The sequence below is a fragment of the Phodopus roborovskii genome, unplaced genomic scaffold, assembly GCF_943737965.1.
Source record: "Phodopus roborovskii unplaced genomic scaffold, PHOROB, whole genome shotgun sequence".
Classification (NCBI taxonomy): Eukaryota; Metazoa; Chordata; class Mammalia; order Rodentia; family Cricetidae; genus Phodopus; species Phodopus roborovskii.
The window spans coordinates 12038541-12061641 of record NW_026126588.1 but is presented as its reverse complement, the minus strand read 5'-3'; the positions used below and the strand labels follow the sequence as shown (position 1 = coordinate 12061641).

At 38.6% G+C, this 23101-nt stretch overlaps 1 protein-coding gene across 1 annotated transcript in view; it reads right to left on the bottom strand.

The window, feature by feature from the left end:
- Lmbrd1 (LMBR1 domain containing 1) overlaps nucleotides 1-23101 on the bottom strand; it is a 70468-nt gene that overhangs the window by 6291 nt on the left and 41076 nt on the right. Inside the window, exons 9-14 of the mRNA XM_051204258.1 lie at nucleotides 20314-20466; nucleotides 7550-7614; nucleotides 7138-7240; nucleotides 6548-6652; nucleotides 4592-4741; nucleotides 2288-2366 (exon numbers count right to left, since the gene is read on the bottom strand). Coding sequence (XP_051060215.1) covers nucleotides 2288-2366; nucleotides 4592-4741; nucleotides 6548-6652; nucleotides 7138-7240; nucleotides 7550-7614; nucleotides 20314-20466 — 655 coding nt within the window. The remainder of the gene's footprint in view (nucleotides 1-2287; nucleotides 2367-4591; nucleotides 4742-6547; nucleotides 6653-7137; nucleotides 7241-7549; nucleotides 7615-20313; nucleotides 20467-23101) is intronic.

The window sequence follows — 23101 nt, the reverse complement described above, 5'->3', positions numbered from 1 at the left end:
TGGGGAAAAGATAGTAAAAGGAATTTAATGACAACTTCAGGACATCTTTCTCAGCTGCCTACTTTTCAATAAATGGAAAGGAGCAATCTTCCCTAAAATAACTTCCTACCTGGCAAATATTTCACTGATTTTACCCTTAAAAATGTTCTCTGGTGTTTCCTCCTCCTTTAATTATAAGCAACAGGAGGTATTTAGCTTAAGAGGCACAAGGTAAATATTCAACTCTTGATGGAGGTAAAACTAGTATTTTATACTTTGCTCACATGGAGTATTGACACGTAAGATTATTTAAGTAAGTCTGTCTGCTTCCACCTACCATTATCTGGTGCTTGCTTTCTATGTGAAGGCATGTAAAGCCACATACCTTCACATGTCCTGTTAAGTGTTCTCACTATTGTATGTGAAGGTATGTAAAGTCACAGTGCTGTGTCTCATGATCTGTTAAGTGCCCTCATTGATGGAGAAACCTACAGTTATGTTTGTTGTTGGGACTCCACTAGTTGGGATAGCATATCAATTTTTATTATTCGAGTGTATGACCCTACAGAGTATTGGATTTCTTTTAAGGCTCTGCTCTGTTATGTGAGCAAATACACTAAACAGAATGAACACACAGACATAAGGTCTGCTTTACAGAGAAGATTACATGTTCAGCTACTCTAACATCCAAATAAGACAATGAATTCACTTCAAGAAAGCTTCAAATAATTGAATGTGATGGCAGAGTAAGATTTTGTGTGATGAGATTTCTGATGTTAACATTTGGGAACACAGTCATTCTCCAACCCTGAATTTGCACCCTGCTTTCCATCTTAAATTCAACCCTCAAGGTCACGTGATCCCCAGACAACCTTATTACTGTTTGAAGTCAATCATATCAGTTCTGTTGACTGAGTCAAGAAAAGCACAGATTGGTAATCTCTTCTCTTTCCCTATATATGCTTATCTCTACCATTAGGTTATTTTAAGACAAATTCTTCTGGTCCCTTTTATGAACTATCAGAAACTACTGACACTTTCTTCCATTGTTGACTTCATGGTCCAGTACATCCTGGTGGATGGTTTGAACTTAAACTTCATGGAGAATCGAGATAATCAGATAATGGTACTTCCTGATAATCCTCAGATCACAGGAGAAACTTATCTAGAAAAAGTTGTAGCCCACATTCTTTCTGAAGTGTTCTGTCTTGAATGTCTTTAGTGTCACATCCTCTAGAACTGAGTGATATGTGACCATCATTCATCCTTTCTAACATTTTTCTTCAACCTCCTTTTCCCTCTAACTCTATCCTATTAACTCCTAAAGTTTCTTCTAATCTAGTCAAACAATCTAGTTAAATGCATGCATGCCATTTCTAGTTTGTAAATCTATGTTTCTTCCCATCTCAACTGTGAATTTCAGAAATGACTTAAGTGAACATCTTCCTCCCTTCCTTCATTCTTTCCTTCCTCCCTCCCTCTCTTCCTCCCTTCACATTCCCCTTTTCTCAGCTGGTTTGATGACCACTAAACATTTTCCTACTTTTCGATCCTTTCTGCATCCACTTTGTCTGCTCTTGTTTGGAAAACATTTTGAGCTCCAGTCTTCATTCCATCATCAGCCCTTCCGTTTAGTTCTTAGCATACACGTCCAAATGCCATGAGCTCTCTGGCATCCCTAAAATATCTCCAGTCACCTCAATGCCCTCTCTAATCTTACCAATGTCTTTTATCTCACACTTTTCAGTTTATTCAACTTTTCCCATCTGTCTTGGATCACTCTAGAATTCTACCTTCCTTAACTTATTTCCATGCTCAGATGTCAAATCAAATCACTTTTCTGGATAACTATCAGATTCAACTTTTAGAAGAATACATCATGAAGTAACTTCTATGTCCTTACTCAAAACTTCCCTTGGTTCTTTTGTCACTTCCACAGACCTTTTACGATCTCATTCCTAATTCTGCGATTTTCTTCCCTCATCATTCCGACCCTCATCCCCATAAACCAAACAGTGAAATGCTAGAGTAACAGTGTTTTAAACTCTTGAGCACACAACTGTGTGACCTCAAAAATCACTGGTTGCACGCTTTGTCCTTTGGCAGGGGACAGCTTGACCTTGTGAATATAGCAAATACATGCTCTGTGACCTAGAAAAGCTGCTTCAGTATCTGATACAGAACTTCTCTTGGGCTGCCATTCACCCCAGCCTCCACTAGGTGGAGTTAACCACACCTTCCCGGATGCTACCTTACTGAGTTCTTACAGATGATAAATTCTCAGGCAGTTTGACAGTAGATACTTTACCTTCAGGGGCATCTGCATCACATCTTCTCGGCACAGGAACGGTAGAATTGCCTCTATGGACGTCAGAAGTTATGTTACTCTGAAAGATGGAAATGTGATTAAAATATAATATTGCAGTCATGAGTGTATTTGGATTAAAGTAATCACACTGCGAACTTCACATTCTACTTTCTACTAATGACATCTAATATTCTAAAAGATTAACTTAATATAAATTATAAGACAAGAAGTTATGATAAATTTAACATTAGAATGCTTTTGCAATAATAATTTAGGTCTTATACTAAACAATAGTACTCTGTTCAAAAGTTGCAAGATAACAAAAAAGAAAAAGGCAAAAGCCTGGAGTCTTGGCCTTAGACCGTGGATTCCATTTGAAATCCCAGCAGTTGGAAGTCCCACAAAGAACAATTGTAAGACAACAACAACAACAACAACAAAAACCCTATTCTGTTGCACGACTAATAAAAAACCCAGAGACAGATATTAGGGTTCTAGCTGAAGATCAGAGAAGCAAAGTAGCCAGCTAGTAGCTCTTACCTCTATCAAGGCTGAAATGGAGATTCCATTTACCCTGTGACTGGAAATTGAATCTAACATGAGACCCTTTGCTTGCTTCTGACTTATATACCTCTCTCATGCTGGGATTAAAGGCATGAGCTCTGTTATTCTTTTAGACTGATTCATTCTCCTGTAGCCCAGGGGGGTCTTGAACTCACAGAGATCCATGTGTCCCTGTCTCCTGAGTCCCAAGATTAAAGATGTGTACCACCACTGCCCAGCTTCTATGGCTGTCTGGTGTGGCTGGCTTTGCATTCTGACCTTCGGTGGCTTTATTAGATCATAAACAATCACCACACTATTCACAAAGCATCCTTCCCCACTAAAAGAAGCAGAGAAGTGGGGAGCAGGGAGAAAGGTGCAAAGGAAGGAAGGAAACACGAAACAGGGAAATACTAATCTCCCCTCCCAGAAGAACGTTGGAGTATCAGCTAGTAAAGCAGGTAAGTGATGAGCCAGAGAATAACAGGGCCGGACAATGACAGACAGTGCATATGGTCTAGTGGTCTATGACCCGGACTCTGGACCCCATGACCTCACTCAGTGCTCCATCTGCATTTATAATCAACTACTACTCTTTGACACACCTTTTCTAACACTTTGCAAAACTAGAGATGTTACTGATGCAAGAACTGATGCACATTTATTTATTTAGTTCACATAAAAATAAACAAGGAGTGGAGGAATCACAAGAAAAAAGATTGGGAGGACAGATGAATGATGAAGACTCCATTAAAGCAAAGGGTAGAACATGGATCCAATGTAAATTGTTAGGAAGCACTGCAAGATGCATTTTAGGAAAAGGAAATAAACTAAATGTGGTATTTTGATTGAGAAAACCCCCTCCCCCCAATCTTGAGTATTTGAACACTTGGTCTTCTGTTGGTGGTCCAATTTGGGGAGGTTTAAGAGGTGTGGCCTTGCTTGAGGAAGTACACCACTGGTAAGGGTAGCTTTGAGAGTAAAAAGCCTTCCTGTTAGTCTCTCTGCTTAGTGCTTGTAGTTAAAATGTGAGCTGTTAGCATCCTGCTCCAGCCCAAACTGCCTACCCCTTGCCATTATATACTAACCCTCTGGAATCATAAGCAAAATAAACTATCCCTTTTAAACATTGCCTTGGTATGGTGTTTTATCACAGCAATAGTAAAGTAAATAATAATGTACTAGACAGATATTGAATCCAATATGGCAAAAATACTTTAAATTGTCAAAAATCAAACCTTGCTATATATTCAATTAAACCTAAAAGGCATTGTTGGTTTTTATTAGTCAACCATATCAAGAAAACAAAAAAGTAGTACCAAGGAACCCATCATGTTTAAAAGAAGCTCAATTATTCTCAGACAAAATATTCAGGAAACCTCTCTCCAAGTTGCAATTCACAAACATGATGTACTCTTAGAACTTTTGGGAACACGTTATTAGAATTACTTAAAAGCACTATTGTAGGAGCATCAGAGTATTAGTTAATAAAGTACCGAGGAAAAGCACAGTAGCTTCGTATCACAGGGTACCTATAATGTATATTCATAATGAAGTTAACTTTAAAAAGTATGAGACAAGCATAAATATGTTTCCAAACATTGAAAGGCCAGTTTTGTCAATAATAAACTTAATAATAAATAAAATTTGCTTTTATACATCTCGAATTTTGTTTTAAGTTTATTTTTATTTCTTTTAGTTATTTTTTTAGTCTGTGTTTGTCAAATATAGAAAGAACAGGATTTTAAATGGTGCACTTACCTCTACTAAGTAATTCTGGCTTCCATACATGACATACTGAGGCGCAAGACTGTAGATCATGTAGCTCGTATGAAGGACAATTAGCAGAAGAATCATGCAGAGAAATAAGAGTGCCTGAGGCCTGGTTCGCCCTCTTCTGATTTTATATAACTGGGGAAAATAAAAACAAACAGTGACAAAGGTTGGAAGCTTTACTGATACAGCTCCATTGTTTTCAAATAAACACTCGTAACTTGGGAACAAAAGCACAAGAAAGACTATCTTTCCCTATAAAACTTTTGGTGTCAACCTTATGTGTACTTGAAAATAATGGCAGAGAACCTGTGTTCAAGGGGTCTTTTTAAAATATTTCAGAAAATAATAAGACAATTCATTAGTGGCACATCATACCATGAGCTTACACATTACTGGCTTCCAGGCAAGGTTTCAAGCTTCCTCTGTAGAATTTAAAGCTTGTTTATAGAACTAAGAACGACATTCTGTTCAAGCTACAAATTCAGAGCATGAATTTAAAGCATAAGTATCAGGAACATGTTTACAGTTTTATAGTTCTGGTGTTACATATGAGAACAGATGAGATGATGTCTAAAAAACAGTTAACCTCATAGTATACTCTTTTAGAATCGGCTTTTGATAATTTATGATAATCTGATTATAGATGTGATATTTTTATCTGTGCTCAAGGGGAATTAAAGTGTTAATGGTAATTTAGGAATTATATGATTCATTCCATTTTAATGGTGAGCTCCTCTGTACTCTTCCTATGATTTTACCAGATTACAGCATATTACAGGCTTAACAGAATGAGATGAGATGACAATACAGTCCCTTAAAAAATGTGCATTTCCCAGATTCCCTTATGCCCACAAGTGGTCACATGATAAAATATTCCTAATGAGCAAATAAAGGATCACAACCTCAACACAACCCATACTTTAACCACTAAAGCATTTCCTCCTATAGAAACAAGTTTTTCTTCAGTTCAAATGCATATTTACTAGGTTTTCTTTTATTCATATCTAGAAGTAATGCCTACCTGATTTAGCATCAATTTACAATTCAAAACCATATCAGGATGAATATAAGAAAATAAGCAATATTCACCATTGTCTTTGGGGATGGAGGGTCTAAGGTTCGCTATGACACCAAAATCTGCATATACTCAATTCCATTGTGTGAAAGGTAGCCTATGCAGACTCTCCTGTACTCTAAATCATGTCTAGGTTGCTTGTAACTAAGTGTGGCGTCAATAGTTATGTTGCTCAGGGAATAATGAAAGGGAAAAAGTCAGTCTAATTTCGCCTATTTGGTTGGCTAGATGTACATATGGGGAAGTCATAAATAAGGAGGCTAGTAGTAGCCATCTCTGACACCTAACAGGGAAGAAAAGCTTTGCACTTTAGTGTATCAACTGTGTGCGCTGTATGTCCATGTAATCAAATGCCAAGACAAACAACATACCTTCTAGAGTAAGGTTTCTCAACTGCAGCAGATAGTGTTTATTTGTACTTATCCCTGTCCCTTAGAATTCCAGAGCAGTCCCTAATAACTACTACTAAAAATGCTTTTAAACATTGCTAGAAGAGTGTGTGTGTGTGTGTGTATGTATGTGCGTGTATGTGTGTGTGTGAGAGCGTGTGTACTAAATTCATACTGAAGACCTCCTACTCTACAGAAAAAGTACTTTTAGTTAACATGAAACATAACGTTAGTATTTCTATCACTTTTACTATCAATGTATACATAATATATCTAAATAGAAGAGCAGGTTGTGGTGATACATGCTATCATCCTAGCACAAAGATGATAAAAGCAGGAAAATTACAGACTTGAGGCCAATCTAGGCTACAAAGACTCTTTCCCAAATAACACACAAGGTAACAAAGGATAAATTGCCACAATGGAAATAATGCACAAAGTAATGAATATAAAGGCTAGAAGATAGCATATACTTACTCTAATCCAAAAGAACCATATGCCAATATTTCGAATTCCTGCCATCGAAGTAAAAATAAAGTACATAATAATAATTGTTATAAGAATATAATCAAGAGGGAACACCTGAAAAAGATGGAAAGCAAGTTTAACAGCCAACCTATGAAAGCTCTAGAAGTTAAAACAAAATAGCTGGAAACAATAACTTACATTTGATAATTAAAATATTAACCCTCTTTCAGAGTAGGCTAATATGAGAATACCACAAAAAGTGAATTATTTTCCTAAAATCTAAGCAACATCCTAAGAGGGAAAAAAATCATGAAATCATTATGTTGTATTTTTATATATGTAATAAAGTACTTAATTAAAAATTAAAAACCAAATAGTGCTTGGAAGAATTCACCTTTGGTAGTATTAAGCACCCCATTATCAGAAGTCTGCTAAGACACAGATAAACCAATGTCAATTTAGGAAGCATTTGCAAATAGAAAATTAGTGCAGAGCTCCAACGCATGTCTGACTTTTGTTAAGTCTGAACAATAATGAATTTAATGGGACAGAATGACACAGTGTTTGCTGGAGTGTAAGCTGACTGACATGTTACTTACTGTTTGTAACAAAGGCAAAAGCATGTTCAGTGGATTACTCAGGTTCGTTCCAAAGATGATGAAACCAGAATCTATTCCAGCTGAATGAAGCGCTTTATCTAAACTAAAACAAAACATGGTGAAGAATGAATTTACATTACACCATCACATTTCCAGCCCAGCTAGAAAGAACAGCATCATAACTTAAGCATGCCATTTCCATTGAACCACAGAAAACAAATTAAACTTTGTTTAAATGTCTCACAGAAACTGTCAATAAGTAAAAAGGAAATACTGTCTCTTCCAAGACTTTTTAGCAATTCTCTGGGTTATAGCACTTCAAATAGAATAGGCTACACTGATGGAATTCAGCCCCAAAATGTCTGCTAAGAATTTGTCTAGGTGCTTTAGAAAATAAGTCTACTGTACTTACTTTGACAGGAAGAGAGAAATTACAAACAGCAGCGCAACTAAGATGAAAAAGATTCCCCAAATTATCTAAAATGAAAAATACATTCATTATAATACAGTTCTAAACATTGATATTGCAAGCATAAAATCATTAAGCTGACATAAGTGGCTAGCACATAGCAATGGTCTAATGCAAGGTACAATTTAACTTAGTATATAATCTCAGCATTTGTATCAAAATTTCCACCATAAGACTATTTGGTCAATAACGTGTATGCAAAGAGGCAAAACTTTTTAAAATGTCTTGACTAACAAGGAAAGAAAACTTTGGTTTTATCAAAACATTTTATTCTATTACTGTAAAGTACATTAATGAGAAAGATAACTCACTCAAACCTGCATACACACACCGTGTTAAACAGACCTCAAGCCAGAGAGGTCTATGTAAGTGAAATTTCTTCCAAAACAGCACCAGCTGGAGGAGCTGTCTAATGTTTCTGTGGCAAACATATCAAGTATTGTAACTCTCATCCCTATAATATGAACTTCATTTTAGGAATGGACATAAAAGAAAGTCAGTTTCCAGATAACTTTCAGGACGGAAAAGAGATGATTCTCTGGCAGCAAAATCTCTCTCTCCCTCTTTCCCTCTGCCAGTTCCATTCCAGTTCGAGGCACACCTGAGCCAGGATAAAGCACTGGCAAGGCCCCAGAGAGAGAAAGGCTGTTCCATTCAGGCTAGATCTGTTTGCCTTTTCCTTTAGAATGGACAGAAACAGATGAATGAGAAATTTCATTTCACATGACACTCAAGTGCACTTCAGAATGCTGAAGGGATAAAAGAAGTAAATACGAACATATTATTCTATCTGCCATATCAGGATGAGCTTATGAGATAATAATTCGAGAAAGGTTAAGGCTGCTTTTTGTGAATTCTCCAGTTCAGACAGAGTGTCCTTGGGGTTTAATGAGAAGGAAGGACAGCCAAAGAGAGGGTCAAGAGGATCTCTGGAAAGTGGGCAACACTCTATGGACCTATCTCCTATGGCAGGGCTCCACTGAGAACTCCTATTTAAAAGGGGTTTTACTGACAGGGAACTCTGAAACAGTTCCTTTGTGGTACCAAATGTTCACTATAAAGGGCATAAAGAACATGTATCTTCCTTCAGTCCAGATTCAGACACCAATGCGTGCTGCCTACATAATACGGAAGATAACTGGGAAGAAGGCATAACTCTTCCTAACTGTTAATGAGAAATGACTTGTATAACTGCCAGCTTTCGATTAGAGGTCCTGGAACATGGCACAGAAATTGCAGACCTTGATGATATAAAGATTCCCTTTTGTTACATTTTGGCAAAACTATTAAATTAAAAAAAAAAAAAATCCTTAGCTGTCTTACCAGCCTAAATATGAGTTAGACTATTTAATTTGCTACTTAAGATTACAGAATAAACAGAATCTAAGGACTTTATGATCCTCTAACCTGCATGTATACAAGAAGTTAAATTAGCAATTAAATATCTCGTCAGAGAAGAGAATATTGAATTGACCTAGAAGCCACAGATTATGCTTTAGCCAAGATGCCGATTTCCAAATGGAAAGGAAGCTGTGCAGGTGTTGCTGGTAAAAGTAGTGGAGTGAGAAGCTGTGATGCATTTATTCTCCACAAAAGCAGGAAAGGAGCTAGCACAAGTGGTCGGGATCAGCCTTTTCCACACTGTAGCCAGTAGCCAGAAGCAGACAGCAATTTGTGGCCAGGAATTCATGATAACGTGGCTGAGCCTGGGTAGGGCACAGCAAACTTGAACTTGTCCTAGCTCCTAACCTCCCACTCTAATGCTAGGGTCATTCTGAAAACAGCCGCAGGGGCCAGCAGTCTGAGGTAACACAGCCCACGGGGCAGCAGTCTGGAGGAAACAACACAGAAGCAGGATGAAGATTGTTCCCAGAAAAATGCCATCACTTAACCTGCCTGGTGGTTCTCGAGAAAACTACTTATAAAGTGGTCCCTACTTGACCTGGATTGGTGTTCACACGGTGCTAAAAGCCTTTGAGTAGGAGTGTTGACAGCAAACAGTGACAAGAAATCTATGAACTGCATGGCCTCAAGGGCTAATGTACAAAAATATACTAACCAAAAAGCTTTAAAGAGAAGGTCTGGGCAATGAGACGTCTGTTGGGGGTCTGAGGTTCTCGTCCTTTCCCTGCAATCTAGAAGGAGCTGTGCATGCTAAAGGCTTTGCACACTCTCAGGATCCAAGAAGGCCCAAATCCTTCCTGCTTGAGACTGCACATGAAGGAAGTAAGGGCTGAAGCTACGCTGTGGGCATCGCACCCACACACAGAGATGCTCACCGGTTGCAAGAATTGAAGAAAATCTCTCTATTAATCAACACACTAATTGATAGGAGCCAGACTGAGCACACAGCAAAGAATGAACTTTGTGGAATTAATTCATAAGAATTACTTAAAAAAAAAAAAAAAGAGCTATCAAAGATAACTAAAGAAACCAAGGATAGGACAGTTAATACACAGAATCATGGATAAAACCAAACCAAGAGAAGATGGTAAACACAGAGAAGATAAAATAATTAATAAGCATTTTGGAAAACTCAGACTTTGAAATTAAGAGACAAAACGTAAAATTTGAGTAAAGGCTTTAAAAAATTAAAATCAATACCTTAAGATGATGTTTCAGCAAATAAGCAATACCAATAGAGATACAAATGGTATTAAAAGTGAACTGAAATTTTGAAGGGGAAAATAGAAAGAAGACAGAAAGACAGTGCCAGAGAGACAGAGAGATTAAGCTTTTTAAAAGGGAGGTAATAGAAATGGAAAATACGAGAAACTGAAGTGCGGCCTCAATACAGTACAGGTATAGTGTTTAGTAGCAGAAGGAGACACCACTTTAAAAAGTAACGTTTAAATTTAAGAACAAAGCTCAGCTAAAAACAAAACATAGCCAACAAGGTCCACATCTGCCCGAGGCTCCAGTCCCTCTCCTTAGTGTAGACAGTCCTCCGTCGTTGACAGCCCTGTGTAGGTGGCTCACACACTGGCTGCTCTTCCAGAAGACCCAGGTTCAAATCCCAGGAGCCCATAACTCCAGCTTCAGAGGACACAATAGCATCTTCTGGCCTCTGCAGGCATGGCATGCACACAGTCACAATTTTGGGAAAAAGCTGTGGTTTGTGGGCCTTGTGTGGGTAGAAATTGGCACTGCTGATTGCCCTATAACACACATCGTCGGCTTTTCCTAAGCAAGTGACTGACATCAGGTATCAAGTGTGTGGAAACTGAGGAACTATACTGTAGTGCAGGAAAACTGATTGAGTATGCTACCGTGATTTCAAATATAAGGTCTTTATTAGTCTCTTAACACCAGGTGTGTTTAAAGGTGCTTATTAACCCACATAATGCCAAGTCAATTCATTCGAAAGGTTTGAAATGAATGGTAACTAAACCTTGTTCTCTCTAGCAACCATATAGAGTGAGCAGTAGGCACTCTGGAGGTCCAATGGTCCCAGACCTCTCTAATTGATACTATATTTACTATATTTATCAGTCACCAAGGCTTTCCTCACAGATCAAAGGAAATCCCATGGTTTTCATTGTCCAGTCTTGACAGGACATACCAATGGGAACTATGATTGTATAAACAGAATTATATTTACATAGTATATGTGGCCTCATTAATACTAGTTTAAATGCTGAAAGATAAAAAGCCTTCAGCTCCACCATGTGTACTGTTTCAAAGCAGCATCACTTAGGTCTTGACGGTAGATATTTTTCCTTGTTATCTATGAGAAGCAATTTATTTAGTGCACTGTCACGCTAATGAAAGAGACTTTTGTATAGCTGGAAGAAAGAGAGTTGGTAAAGATAAAGATAACACAGAGGAGGAAGACATATCCAGTAGGACACACACACACTTTCTTATTTTCATCTCAGTCATGTTCAAAGACAGTACAAAGAATCCCAGTATATCCTTCAACCCAATTCTCTAAGGGTGGCAGCTTACCTTGCTCTATTATTTTTGCTGTACATATGGAACAGTTTGAAGATTAGTGATGATAAAATGCTTTGTAATCCCTGTATCTAAAAAGCAGTAATGTTTTTAACATAATCACAATTCAACTATAAAAAAAATCAGGAAATTAATACTGATATGGCCTTAGCCACATTTGAAACGAGTCTCATGTCATTTATAGAAAAGCAATCTTCTCTAGTCTAAAATGCAACCAAGAATCTCACGCTGCTCATGTCATTTTAGTAACCTTCAGTTTGGATCAGGTCCTAATTACTTTTTTCTCTCTAACCTCGACATTTTGAGACCAGGGCAATTATTTTATAGAATGTCTTTCAAGTTTAAATGCTCTATTTCTCATGAGCATCTTTTTTTGTCCTCCCTCCCATCTTCCCTCCCTCCCTCCCTCCCTCCCTCCCTCCCTCTCTTCCTTCCTTCCTTGAAATGGCAGAGAAATGTTACGGTCCTTTGAATACATCATATCAGGGGGACAGCCAAGTCTATTTGTCCCACCTCTAATGAGGTTCCTCCATTGCAAAGGCACCATTTCCCCTTATGTAACTGATAAGTTTTGTGGTGTCATACTTGAGAATAGGCAAAATTACACTCAGCATTTTTTTGCCTTCATTTCAGTACCTCTCAGTGCCTCTCCCCAGAAACAGCAGATTACTCACCAGATGCTGCTTTCTTTCTAGCAGTGCTGGGCTTTTTCTAAATCTCGATGTTTAATGACCTTTATTTTATTTGACTTCCTTACTCACATCAGTTCGGACTCAGATTTGTATTTCATTCATGGTGCTATTATCATTAATGCTTCTGTGTATACTGTTAATACCAATATACTCTACCTAAATGGTCATACATTGACACGGTGGCATACCCCTAAAAGCTGGCTCCTCTCAGTATACCTTGACTGTTCTCTGAGCATTTCTCCTTGCTGTCTGGAACAAGAAGCTGTTCTCAGCTATCACTGGCTCTCCTAGGCACAGATCCATAATTGGGCGATTGCCTGAGCAGTTCTAGTTCCTTTTCATGGAATCAGTCAGGGATGGTCTATTATAAACAAATACTCTGGACAGGAGCCACTAATTGACTTGTCTTTTCTCCTTTGCTCTTGCCTTTATTTTCTTAGATGTCTCTTATCTTTTGTTAGCTTCTTGGTAGCTTAAAATGTTGTGTTGGAGTTACTTTTTCCCTTCCAAATTTACTGTTAACTGTGCTTGGGGCTATGTATTTTTCTGATCACTGTTTATTTTCTAGTACAAAGACATGAAGCATCAGCCCTACAACCTCAAGAAACAGCATTAGCTCAACAACCGGAATGAAAGACAAGTGTTTTCTCCCAAGTCTCCAGAAAGGGCCCAATCCTGTTGGTACATTTCTACACTAGAGCTGAGTACTCTTTATCAAATGTGTGGGGCGGGAGTATTCCAGATTTTACGTTTTCCAGGCATAATTATATAAAGTTTAGCACTGAGCATCCTTAATGCAAAAGTAGCACAAATCTTACAAAATCTGAAACATTCTGAGACCACAGAGTGCTAATAGGAGACCTGCAACATCTGGATTGGGGCTGCTCAGCCTACATCATTAAGTTTTAGAAATTCTATAGTTGGTTTTATTTCTGCTGTTCACTCACTCAAGAGGTGCTGACTACAAGGTTAATTTTCAAGTGAAAGGGGCCTTTGTTTATTGATTTTGCTTAAATTTCTAGTTTCAATAAACTATGTAGAGTAACGTATGTACTATATCTACTTTATATAATTTACTGGCACTTTTTCCCTATGACCCAATTAACATGATAAATTGTTTTTCACATGTAAATGGAGAAAAGGCATATTCCCTATATATCTAGATGTAAAGTTCTAAGAAATATAGTGATTATATTTGGGTCCTCTCCATGTATGTATGTATGTGTGTTTTGCCTGCATGTATGACTATACACAATGTACATGCAGTACCCAGAAGGCCATGTCAGATTTCCTGGGATTCTCCAGTCCCAGTTAGAGATTGTTATGAGCTGTCCTGTGGGTGCTGGGAAACAAACCAGGCTCTTCTGCAAGAGTAGATTTTTAACTTTTAACTTTAAATCATCTCTCCAGCCCCTCCTCCATATTCCTTTTCAATGTTTACATAAAGAACTTTTACATGCACATACGTCATAATCACCTATCATTATGTTTCAGTCTGCTTCTTGAATTCTTCCATGAAGAATTCCATGCTTCATAAAACATGGTTGTTTTGAGTTTCACAACAAATATCCATAACTGTTACATTTTTCATTATACCTGGAACTTTTCAGATTAAAAAATTGTTCATTTTCCATTTCAGCTATAGTAATTTTTTTTTTAAACTCTGTTGGTAAAACCAGTAACACCCAATTCATTGTTTTTCCTGTTAGCAACTGTGGGTTGTACATCTAGGCAAGATGTGGCTCTCATCTGCCTCATGCCTTCAAATCTCACAAGGCCAAAAACAAGTTGCCAACAGAGCCATGGCCCATTTTGGAGATCATGGGAGGGAAACACTTCACATTCATTCCCCGAGGTAGTAGGGCTGATGCTTTCACCTCTTTACTGTATCATTTCTCTAACTAATGATACACAGCAAGTCAATGTCATTTGTATGGTATCTTTCCGTCTCTTGTCAAAAACATGCTGAGTTTAAGTTTCAAGTTGTTAGACTGAGACCATCCCGAAGGTCCCGATACGCTCTGTCTTTTGGGTTATAATCTAACTCACATCTATAAAGTCCCCTTTGCACTGAAGGTGAGACAGTACCAGTCCCTGGGAAAAAGTCATCAAAGCATCATCCTGCTTACTGAAACAGTGTTTTGTTTTGTTTTGTTTTCCCCATTTAATATATTTTATTGACTCTGATTCCCATACATCAAGATCACTGTTTGTTTTCTATAGTTTATTCTTGTCTGGTCTTTAAATACCTCCTTGTTTTTAATCTTTGAGTTGCTGTTTTAAGTGTATCTCTTTTAAACAGCAATATAGTTGGATCTTGCTTTGTGGCAAGAATTTGATAATTGTTCTAATGGTGAGTCAGGTCGTCTACATTTGTTGATATTACTCATACATTATTAACAATGTCCAATTATTGGCAGCTGTATGCATTTCTTCTACTCTTCATTTTATTTGTCTAGAATAGGCAAACTCTAAGAGAGAAGAACTAGAACAGTAGTCATCAAGAAATAGAACAATTTTTTCTTGGGCAGGGTGTTTTGTTTGAGAAACAGGATGAGGGAGATAACTGTGGTGATGGTTGTACAAAATGATGAATGTGTTAAGGTCATTGGATATAAACTTAAAATAGTAAATTTTAAAGTATAGAAAGCAATTACAACTAGAGATTAAAAATATGTGATGCCACTGGTAATATTGTAACGCTGAACAGAAATAACAAGAACCTCAAATTACATTTAAACAAATAGATTACTCAGGCCAGTGATTCTGTTAGAGCTTTAAGCATGACTGTTTGTTTGTTTGTTTTGTTTTTACAGAAGAATTTATCTAAGTATCGTTGAACATTAGGCCATATGCCTAGAAAAACGTTTTGTTACTACTACATATACATATATTCTAACTAAAGGAGCCTCTAACTTATTTGAATTATAAGTGCTTACTTTTACAATTTGTCCAGTAACAGAAGAATCACCTTTAGTCCCACTGTTGTATTTTAACAGTAGAAAAGCTTGTATATACAACTGTAGCAAGAGCATCAGAAACGATGGGTTTATGAAATAAATTACTTCATTTATTTCCCATATAAGACAGAGAAAACAGGCTCAGAAAGACAGAGGAACAAGCGGTAACATGGCTACAGAGGTACACAGCAAGGATGGAACACAGGACTAACTAACTGCAAAGCCTGAGATGTGATTTACATATCCTGGGGAGAGGATGGATAAACGAAATCACAAGATCAACAAGCACCTTTATGGAAGGAAAAAAAAAAAGCAATATTTTTTTGAGGGGGGGAACAAAGAATATCTCTTAATTTCAGAATATGTATGTATCTTATGAATAAAACAAATGGACCCGAGAATAGAGTAAAAAAGGCAAGGCTAGTACCAAACTTTGAGCTAGAACATAATTTGAGCATGACAGCTCATGCATATAATCCTAGAACTCAGGAGAGAGAGGCAGGCTGATTCCTAAGAGTTCAAGGACAGACTGGTCTACATAATGAGTGCAGTGCCAGCCAGGACTATATAGTGAGCACCTATCTCAAGATGAATAATTAAATAAGTAAGTAAAGCATTGAAAACTTTTAAAGTCAATTTCAGCACATACTGAGCAGCGCAGATGTGTGAACCAATCTATCTAGACCTTCATCAACAAGGCTGACCTAGATGCATCATAATGTTTAAAAACACTAAGCAAAAGGCAGTTTTCCTTTTCTGAATTACATCAACTATTGATAAATACTGAAGTGATAATGACTTTCATATCTCATTAAAAAAAAAAGTGGTGTTTCTCTCCTTACATACATGCTAAATTGTTTGAAATATCAGTGTATCCCCCAGGGATTTCCTTCAGACATTCCTGCCTGATTTCTAGCTAAGGAACAGAATATTGGTAAGAATTCAGCACTATTCAGGAACAATATATTCATATAAAGGATATGTCAAGTTGACTCTGCTAGAGGTCTCAGAAAGGAAAATTGGAAAAGGGGAAACGAGCATCTGGAAATCTTTCAGTCCATCATTGTTTTAGTCTATCATCTATCACCATGATAACACTTGACATAATAAACTTCTAAGGAAGAATGGTTTATTTTAGTAAGAGTTTTTGGTTCCTGGTCAGCTAGACTCAAGGCACTGTATCACAGACACACAATGGAGCAAACTGTTCACCTCACAGCTGCCAGGAGCTGACAGTACTGAGTGCTTCTCTCCCCAGAAGGCACAGTCCTGATGGAAGGACTCCTATGAAGTTTTGAAAGGATCCATAGTCTCCCAGAAGTGTCAGACTTGGACAATAAGCCTCTAATAATTATCTGCTGGGGACACTTCTCCAAACCACAGTCCTTACATTAAAAGTGAACAAGTAAAGCTGTCTTTGAGTAGGTAACACAACTAAGAACAAAAATCGTCTAAGGAATCTACAATAAAGTTATTAGAACTGACAGGCCTGTCGAGGTGCAAGACAAAAGGTAAATTCTTAAATTTTACAAATGAGTAACAGATATTGAAAATTAAAAATCAATGACAATTTTTCAACAGGATATAAAAAAGAAGTGGAAGCATTTTCAAGTTATTTTAAAGATAGTACAGTAAACATAACAAGCACTGACAGAGAAATATAAATAAGTAGTTCACAAGCTAGAAAATCCAGTAATGCTAAAACATCACTTCTCCACAAATTACTTTCAGATCTCGTAAATTCAGAATAGCCCTAATGGACATTTCAATAGGTGTTTTACAGAATTATGACTTTATTCTAAAATCTAGATGGAAATGTCAAATAACTGTGAGAAAGGAAGATGAAAGGGGAGGAATCTCTGCCTGACTTAATGACTGACTATAAAGTTCCATTAACAAGGCTTCAGCACAAGGACATACAGATCAGTGGGACAGAGCTCAGACACTCGGGACAGATATCCCAAGAGAGTGACAGGGCTGCTCAAGTCCAAGGAGGGAAGAATAATTTCTTAGCAACCTACGCTGAAACAGATGGGTACCAGTATAAAAATGAACTTAAGTCACAGAATTAACTCAACACTGACCACAAGTGTGAGCTTGGGGTTAGACTATAGAAATTCTACAAGACACTGTAGGAGAAAACTACCTTAAGAGAGACAAAGAGTTCTGGGGACATAGCCCAAAGTAGAAAATAAATAAATTGGGTTTCAATAAAATACAAGAAGTATTTGTACAATAGTGTTAAGATGAAAAAATTGGGAAAAGATATCAGCAATGAATCTATTTGATAAAATTCTTGACATAGAACGCTTGATGAACTTATAAAACAGTAGAAAAATCCAGCATAATGATTACACATTGTAGTATGTTCTGAGATGTCACCACGAGTAAGTGTAATGTATTAATTAAGACAGGTATTTAAGAGGAAAACTCTGATTTAGAAAATGGGACATTTTCGATAGATACATTTATATATACATTTTATAGATCTATAACCACATAAAGCAATTATCATTAACCAGTTGATAAATGGGGGGGGGGGGAAGCACAAACTGCTGCATTCCTTAGTAGAGCAACTCTCAAAAAAACTATGTAAGAGGAAAGGGACATGGAACACTAAGATCTCACTATTACATGAATAAAACCAGTGTAATCACTGATGGGAAAAACAAAACCAAAAACTTGGACAGTTTCTTACAAAGTTGGGCATTAAATAATATTAATCGAAAAATCTCTACTGTAAGGAATTTATCCAAGAAAAACCAATGAACGCCATGCTTGCACAAAGGTTTAGTCTAAAAAAAGGAAATAAGCAAAGTTAGCTGTGACATGGGCACGTCAGATTGCTACTCAGCAGTAAAGCAGAGTGAATGAACAAAATGAAGAACATGGCCGATCACAGAACCCTGCACCTGGAAGGGATGGAGAGAGATGGCCTGGTGGTTAAGCGTGCTCCTGTGCCGTCAGAGGACGGCTCCCGGCACCCATACTGGATGGCTCCCAGCACCTGTAACTTCTGCTCCAGGGATACAAAGGCTTCCTCTGGTTCCCAGCGGGCTTGTACACTCATGGCATGTGTTCACATGGAAACAAATAACATAAATAAAAAACATATAACACTGTGCTGTGGCGAAGCTGTCATTCTGTTTCACTTCTATGAAATTCTTGGAAGCTTAAACTAAACTATGAAAGACCACCACATCTGGTTTGAACTGCACGAACAGGAGACAAAGAGGATTTAGAGACATATGTGAGTATCTATGCATCAACATAGGTATATTTGGCAAAAAGAATCAATCTGTACACATTAAAATCAATTTAAAGCCAGGTGGTGCTGGCACACGCCTTTAATGCCAGCACTCGGGAGGCAGAGGCAGGCGGATCTTAGTAAGTTCGAGGCCAGCCTGGGCTACCAAGTGAGTGCCAGGACAGGCTTCAAAGCTACACAGAGAAACCCTGTCTCCAAAAAACCAAAACAGAAAAAAAAATTTTTGATTTAAAAATTCTTCTAAACATACGCGCTGTGGGATAACCCTTATGTACACTGTGAATATATGTTGCTCTCAGTAGTTGATAATAAAAGCTGCTTAGAGCAAGGCCGTATATAGCCAGGTGGAATACCCAAGCGGAGATACAGGGAGAAGGGGTAGATGCCAGCCAGCAGCCAGAGCATGGTAGCGCCATGAGCCACTTGGCACCATACAGATGAATAGAAACGGATTCATTTAAAAATAGGAGCTAGTTAGCAATAAGCCTGAGCAATAGGCCAAACGCTTGTAATTAATATTAAGCTTCTGTGTGATTATTTGGGACTGGGTGTCCAGGAAGAGAAAACACTGTTCCATTTACATATATGCTCAGTGAAAAAACATATGCTTATATGAAGGCAGATGATGGCAGAGATTGCATTTTATTATAAATGTTCATTAGATGCTTACAAAGAACTTAGTATTTAAGACTTTTGGCACAATAAATCTCCTTGGGAGGAAAGACCAAGGCGGGGTCCTTTAAATATTTCATTCTGGGCTAAGTGCATGGTTCAATGGCAGAGCACTTGCTTACCAAGAAGAGGCCCCGAATCTTAGCCACAGCACCACAAAATTATACAAACAAGCAAGTGTCCCAAGAGATGGTCAGAAAGCTGACCACTTAGACGAATTAACTGATTTCATGGACAATATATTCTTATTTTTGAAAAGTCAAAAGAGGCGTTTTTATGGTAGTAAATAAAGTACTACCAAAATTCGATCTGTCTGACCCATCTTTTATGGTATTCTCTGAAACATTATTTTATTTTGTGTTTTTCAGAGTCTTACTATGTAGCTCCGGCTGCCCTTGAACTCACAAGACTACAGTTCCAGCCTACCAAATATAGGGATTGCAGGCATATGCCAGCCCACACCTGTCTGAAACATGTATCTTAAAATTTAGTCCAACCTGTTTTCTACCTTCCCACCTAACTTTACTTCAAGTCATTCTCTGCAATGTGTGCCATAATTTCCAACTTGCATATTACTGTATATAAACCCCTGACACCTGAAAGTCCCCCAGATGCAGAACAGGTGGACTTGGATCTGCAGCTAAAAATGTCAGTTACTTCTCAGTCTGAGTCCCCATCATTTACCTGAGGTACTTAAATTCAGGTACCACAGTAGCAAGAATGGAAGGCTAGCAAACAATGGCTTCCAAAAGGGAGAAAGTAATGTTCTCCAGTTAATTAACAGAGCTTAACATATTTCTAGACACTCATCTACCAAGGCAAGCTGTTACTTTAAGACAGTTCCCGTGTCCTAGTATGCGTCCCCACTCTCCCATGAACAGCACAGTCCAGACCCACAAGCTTATTATACTACTTACCTTTACTTTCATTTGAATTTCCGAATGGCACATTACTAGGAGTAAGTGGGTACGTGCCCAGTTCAAACTACTAAATCACAGAGCAGTGACTCACACTTGATTATTTCAACTCCAGAGTCCATGCTCTTAAGTTGCCGTGGTGTAACACTGCCACGGGAGACCTCAACCTCTCTAAGAGGCCCTACATAGGCTTGTAACACAGTGAGAGCATAATTTAAAAACAAAACAAAACAACTCCATTTACCTTCAGGGGGCGCAGGGCACCACAGAATTTCGTCCACCAGCTGTTTTCAATGAATTCTAAGTGCCGGTCCCTTTTCCTAAGCGTCCGTAATCTTTCTTCACATTGCTTTAAGGTACGTCTATCCCTTGCTGGCAAAGGTCGACCATCTTTGCTCTACAAATAACAGAACAAAATCCAGGGTAGTGTTTTTTTGTTTTGTTTTGTTTTTTGTTTTTTGTTTTTTTCTCCCTCTCTTTCAAACCATTAAAGTCTTAACAAAATAATCCAGCAGCTTTTTTCAACCTGGACAATCCACAGGGGAAGGCACAATCCAACAATGTACACTACAATGTAATGGGCATAGCCCAACCACGGTCTGTGCTGGAAAGGGGCTGCCTGATGTATGCTTCTGCAAGTATTCCTAATACATGCTACAGATAGAATGATTCATAAAAGCACTTGATGGAAGCAAAACCAGAAAGGATGAAGAACACACCTGCTTTTCTTAGAAGAACAAATACTTACTACGGGCTCTGTCTTAAAGATGTGAAGACACCGAACAGGAGGCCATCCATACTGTTCTTAATAAGGCACAAAGCATATGCTTACCAACACATGCTAGCTACTGCAGCCTCAATGTCAAGGAACAAAATGAAGCTAATACCTATCAGAGGAGCCTCCCACAGTTATAAACATCTCTCCATGGCTGTACCAGGTCCTCCTGAGACCTCTTTCATAGCTTATCTTAGTGGGCCTCTGTGGTTAGAGTTCACAAGGTCTGAATGCTGAACAGTGGAAACAGGGCTCAAGAGCTTTCAGAGGGAACCCAGCGAGAGCCCATCCAGGTTCCATTTTGGCAAAGAATCTGGCTGCATTCTGCCCAGATACTGAAACTTGAGAAAGGTTAAGCTCCAAAGTAAAAGACTGCACTGTGATGAAGAAAGTTTTAAGACAGCATATCCTTCATGCTGGGACAGGGCTCACTCAGTCTTAGATTTACGCTGAGCAGATGAAACACAAAGATATGAAAAATGAAGAGTCTGGGGAAGGGAGTATGAGGAGCTCAAAGTTGTGACAGAGATGGGTACAGACAAATGTCCTAAGTGTTTTTCTGAGAACAGCATCACCATAGAGAAATCACAGGCTCGCAATGGCTGGGGGAAGAAGGACCTGGAAGGCAGCTCTCTGCCCATTGAGAATTCCAAGAAGTAATATTTCAAATCTATCCGAAGAATGATGCCTAGAAAGATAGCTCCTTCGAGGCACTCTGCTAGGAAATAGCCATCAAAGGAAGTGCTTTGCTAAGTTGTCAAAAATACTGCATATGTGGTTCAGGGGACCAGGCTATATCTTGGCTAGCATCAAGAGGTGGTACTGTACTCACAATGATGGGTTTGCAAGCTTGTGGGATGCAAGAGAAGGTTATAGGAGGCTTTCGGCAGGGTTTGGAAAGTCACGGAGGCCTGGTGCTATGTAGCAGAGTTGGTATTTCTGCAGAGAGCTCCTGAGCAGGCTATTCATGGAGTTGTGAAGGTAAGGCCTAAGTTGGAATGGAAACCCCAGGATATTGGAGCTGCCAGAAATGTGAGACATCTGCGGGGGAAAGCTGTGGGTACTGAGTGGAAGCAAACTGAGTCACATGTGCCACCTGTAACAGAGCAGGAAGAGCAGAGCCACTCTCGCGCATTCTAAGAGGTGACAGCACCATGAACCCTACATGCCAACCCTGGAGCTTCAGGGTGGTGTCTCTGCCCGCTCTCCCTGCTCTTTCTGTCTTTGTTGCAATGGGAGTTTAGGGCACTGTATGCTGGGACTATGAACCCGACTTTGTGATTTTACAAGGTCTCATAGTGAAGAGATCGCATCCTCCTTCCTCAAGACTTTGCTACTGTAGCAGCATTAGGACTGTTAAGATGCCTCTGAAGAGCAGACCAGTAGTTGAATTTCATAGTAGGAGGAGGGGGGAGACTGTTATGGGTTACAGTAATCTTTTGGGGCATCATGTTTATAAAGGCTGGACTTCCGATGGTTAATTCCATTGTGAATTTATGAGTTAGGAAACCATGTGGACATAGCATTGATGAGACGCACTTGGACGTCGCTGAGGACTACTTTAGAGAGGATTAACTGAGGCCAAAAAAAAAAAAAAAAAAATAGAAAAAGAAAGGCTACCCTTGAATACAGGCAGTACTAGATGAAAAAGGAGAAAGGAGAAAGCCCAGCTATGTATCGGCATGCCCATTTCTCTGTGTCGTGACCCATCCAGAGAAGAGAAGCAGACTCACATCCCTAAATCAAGTGCCTCAGTGAGTTTCAATGAGGAAGGGCACTTGCTGCCACGCCTGACTTCAGTCCCCAAAAGCAGCATGGTGAAAGAAGGTAACTGACTGCATAAGCTGTCCTTTGACTTCCACACATGTGTTATATATATCATGTGCCCATCACCCCCAACCCTGCCCGAATAAACAGATTCAAAGGAGACAACAAACAAAACCCAAAAGCGTTGCTTGGCTAACACACCATGCCAACCGGATGCATTGCACCTCTAAGCTAAGTAAGCCACACATAATTAAAAGTGATCTTAAACTGCTCAACAAACACACGAATTTGAACCTAAAAGGGCGACTGACAACTGGAGAAGTCTTGAGCATAAGCAAGCAGCAGGCCGTTTTAGTTGTTAAAGCATCAACAGAAAATCTCAAATTGCCAGGATCCTATATATTGCATGGATAGTTAAAAATGAACAACGGGGATACAATCCTTGAACTACTTGCTGCGCAGGATTCAAACAACGTAAAAAGTTCTGGGT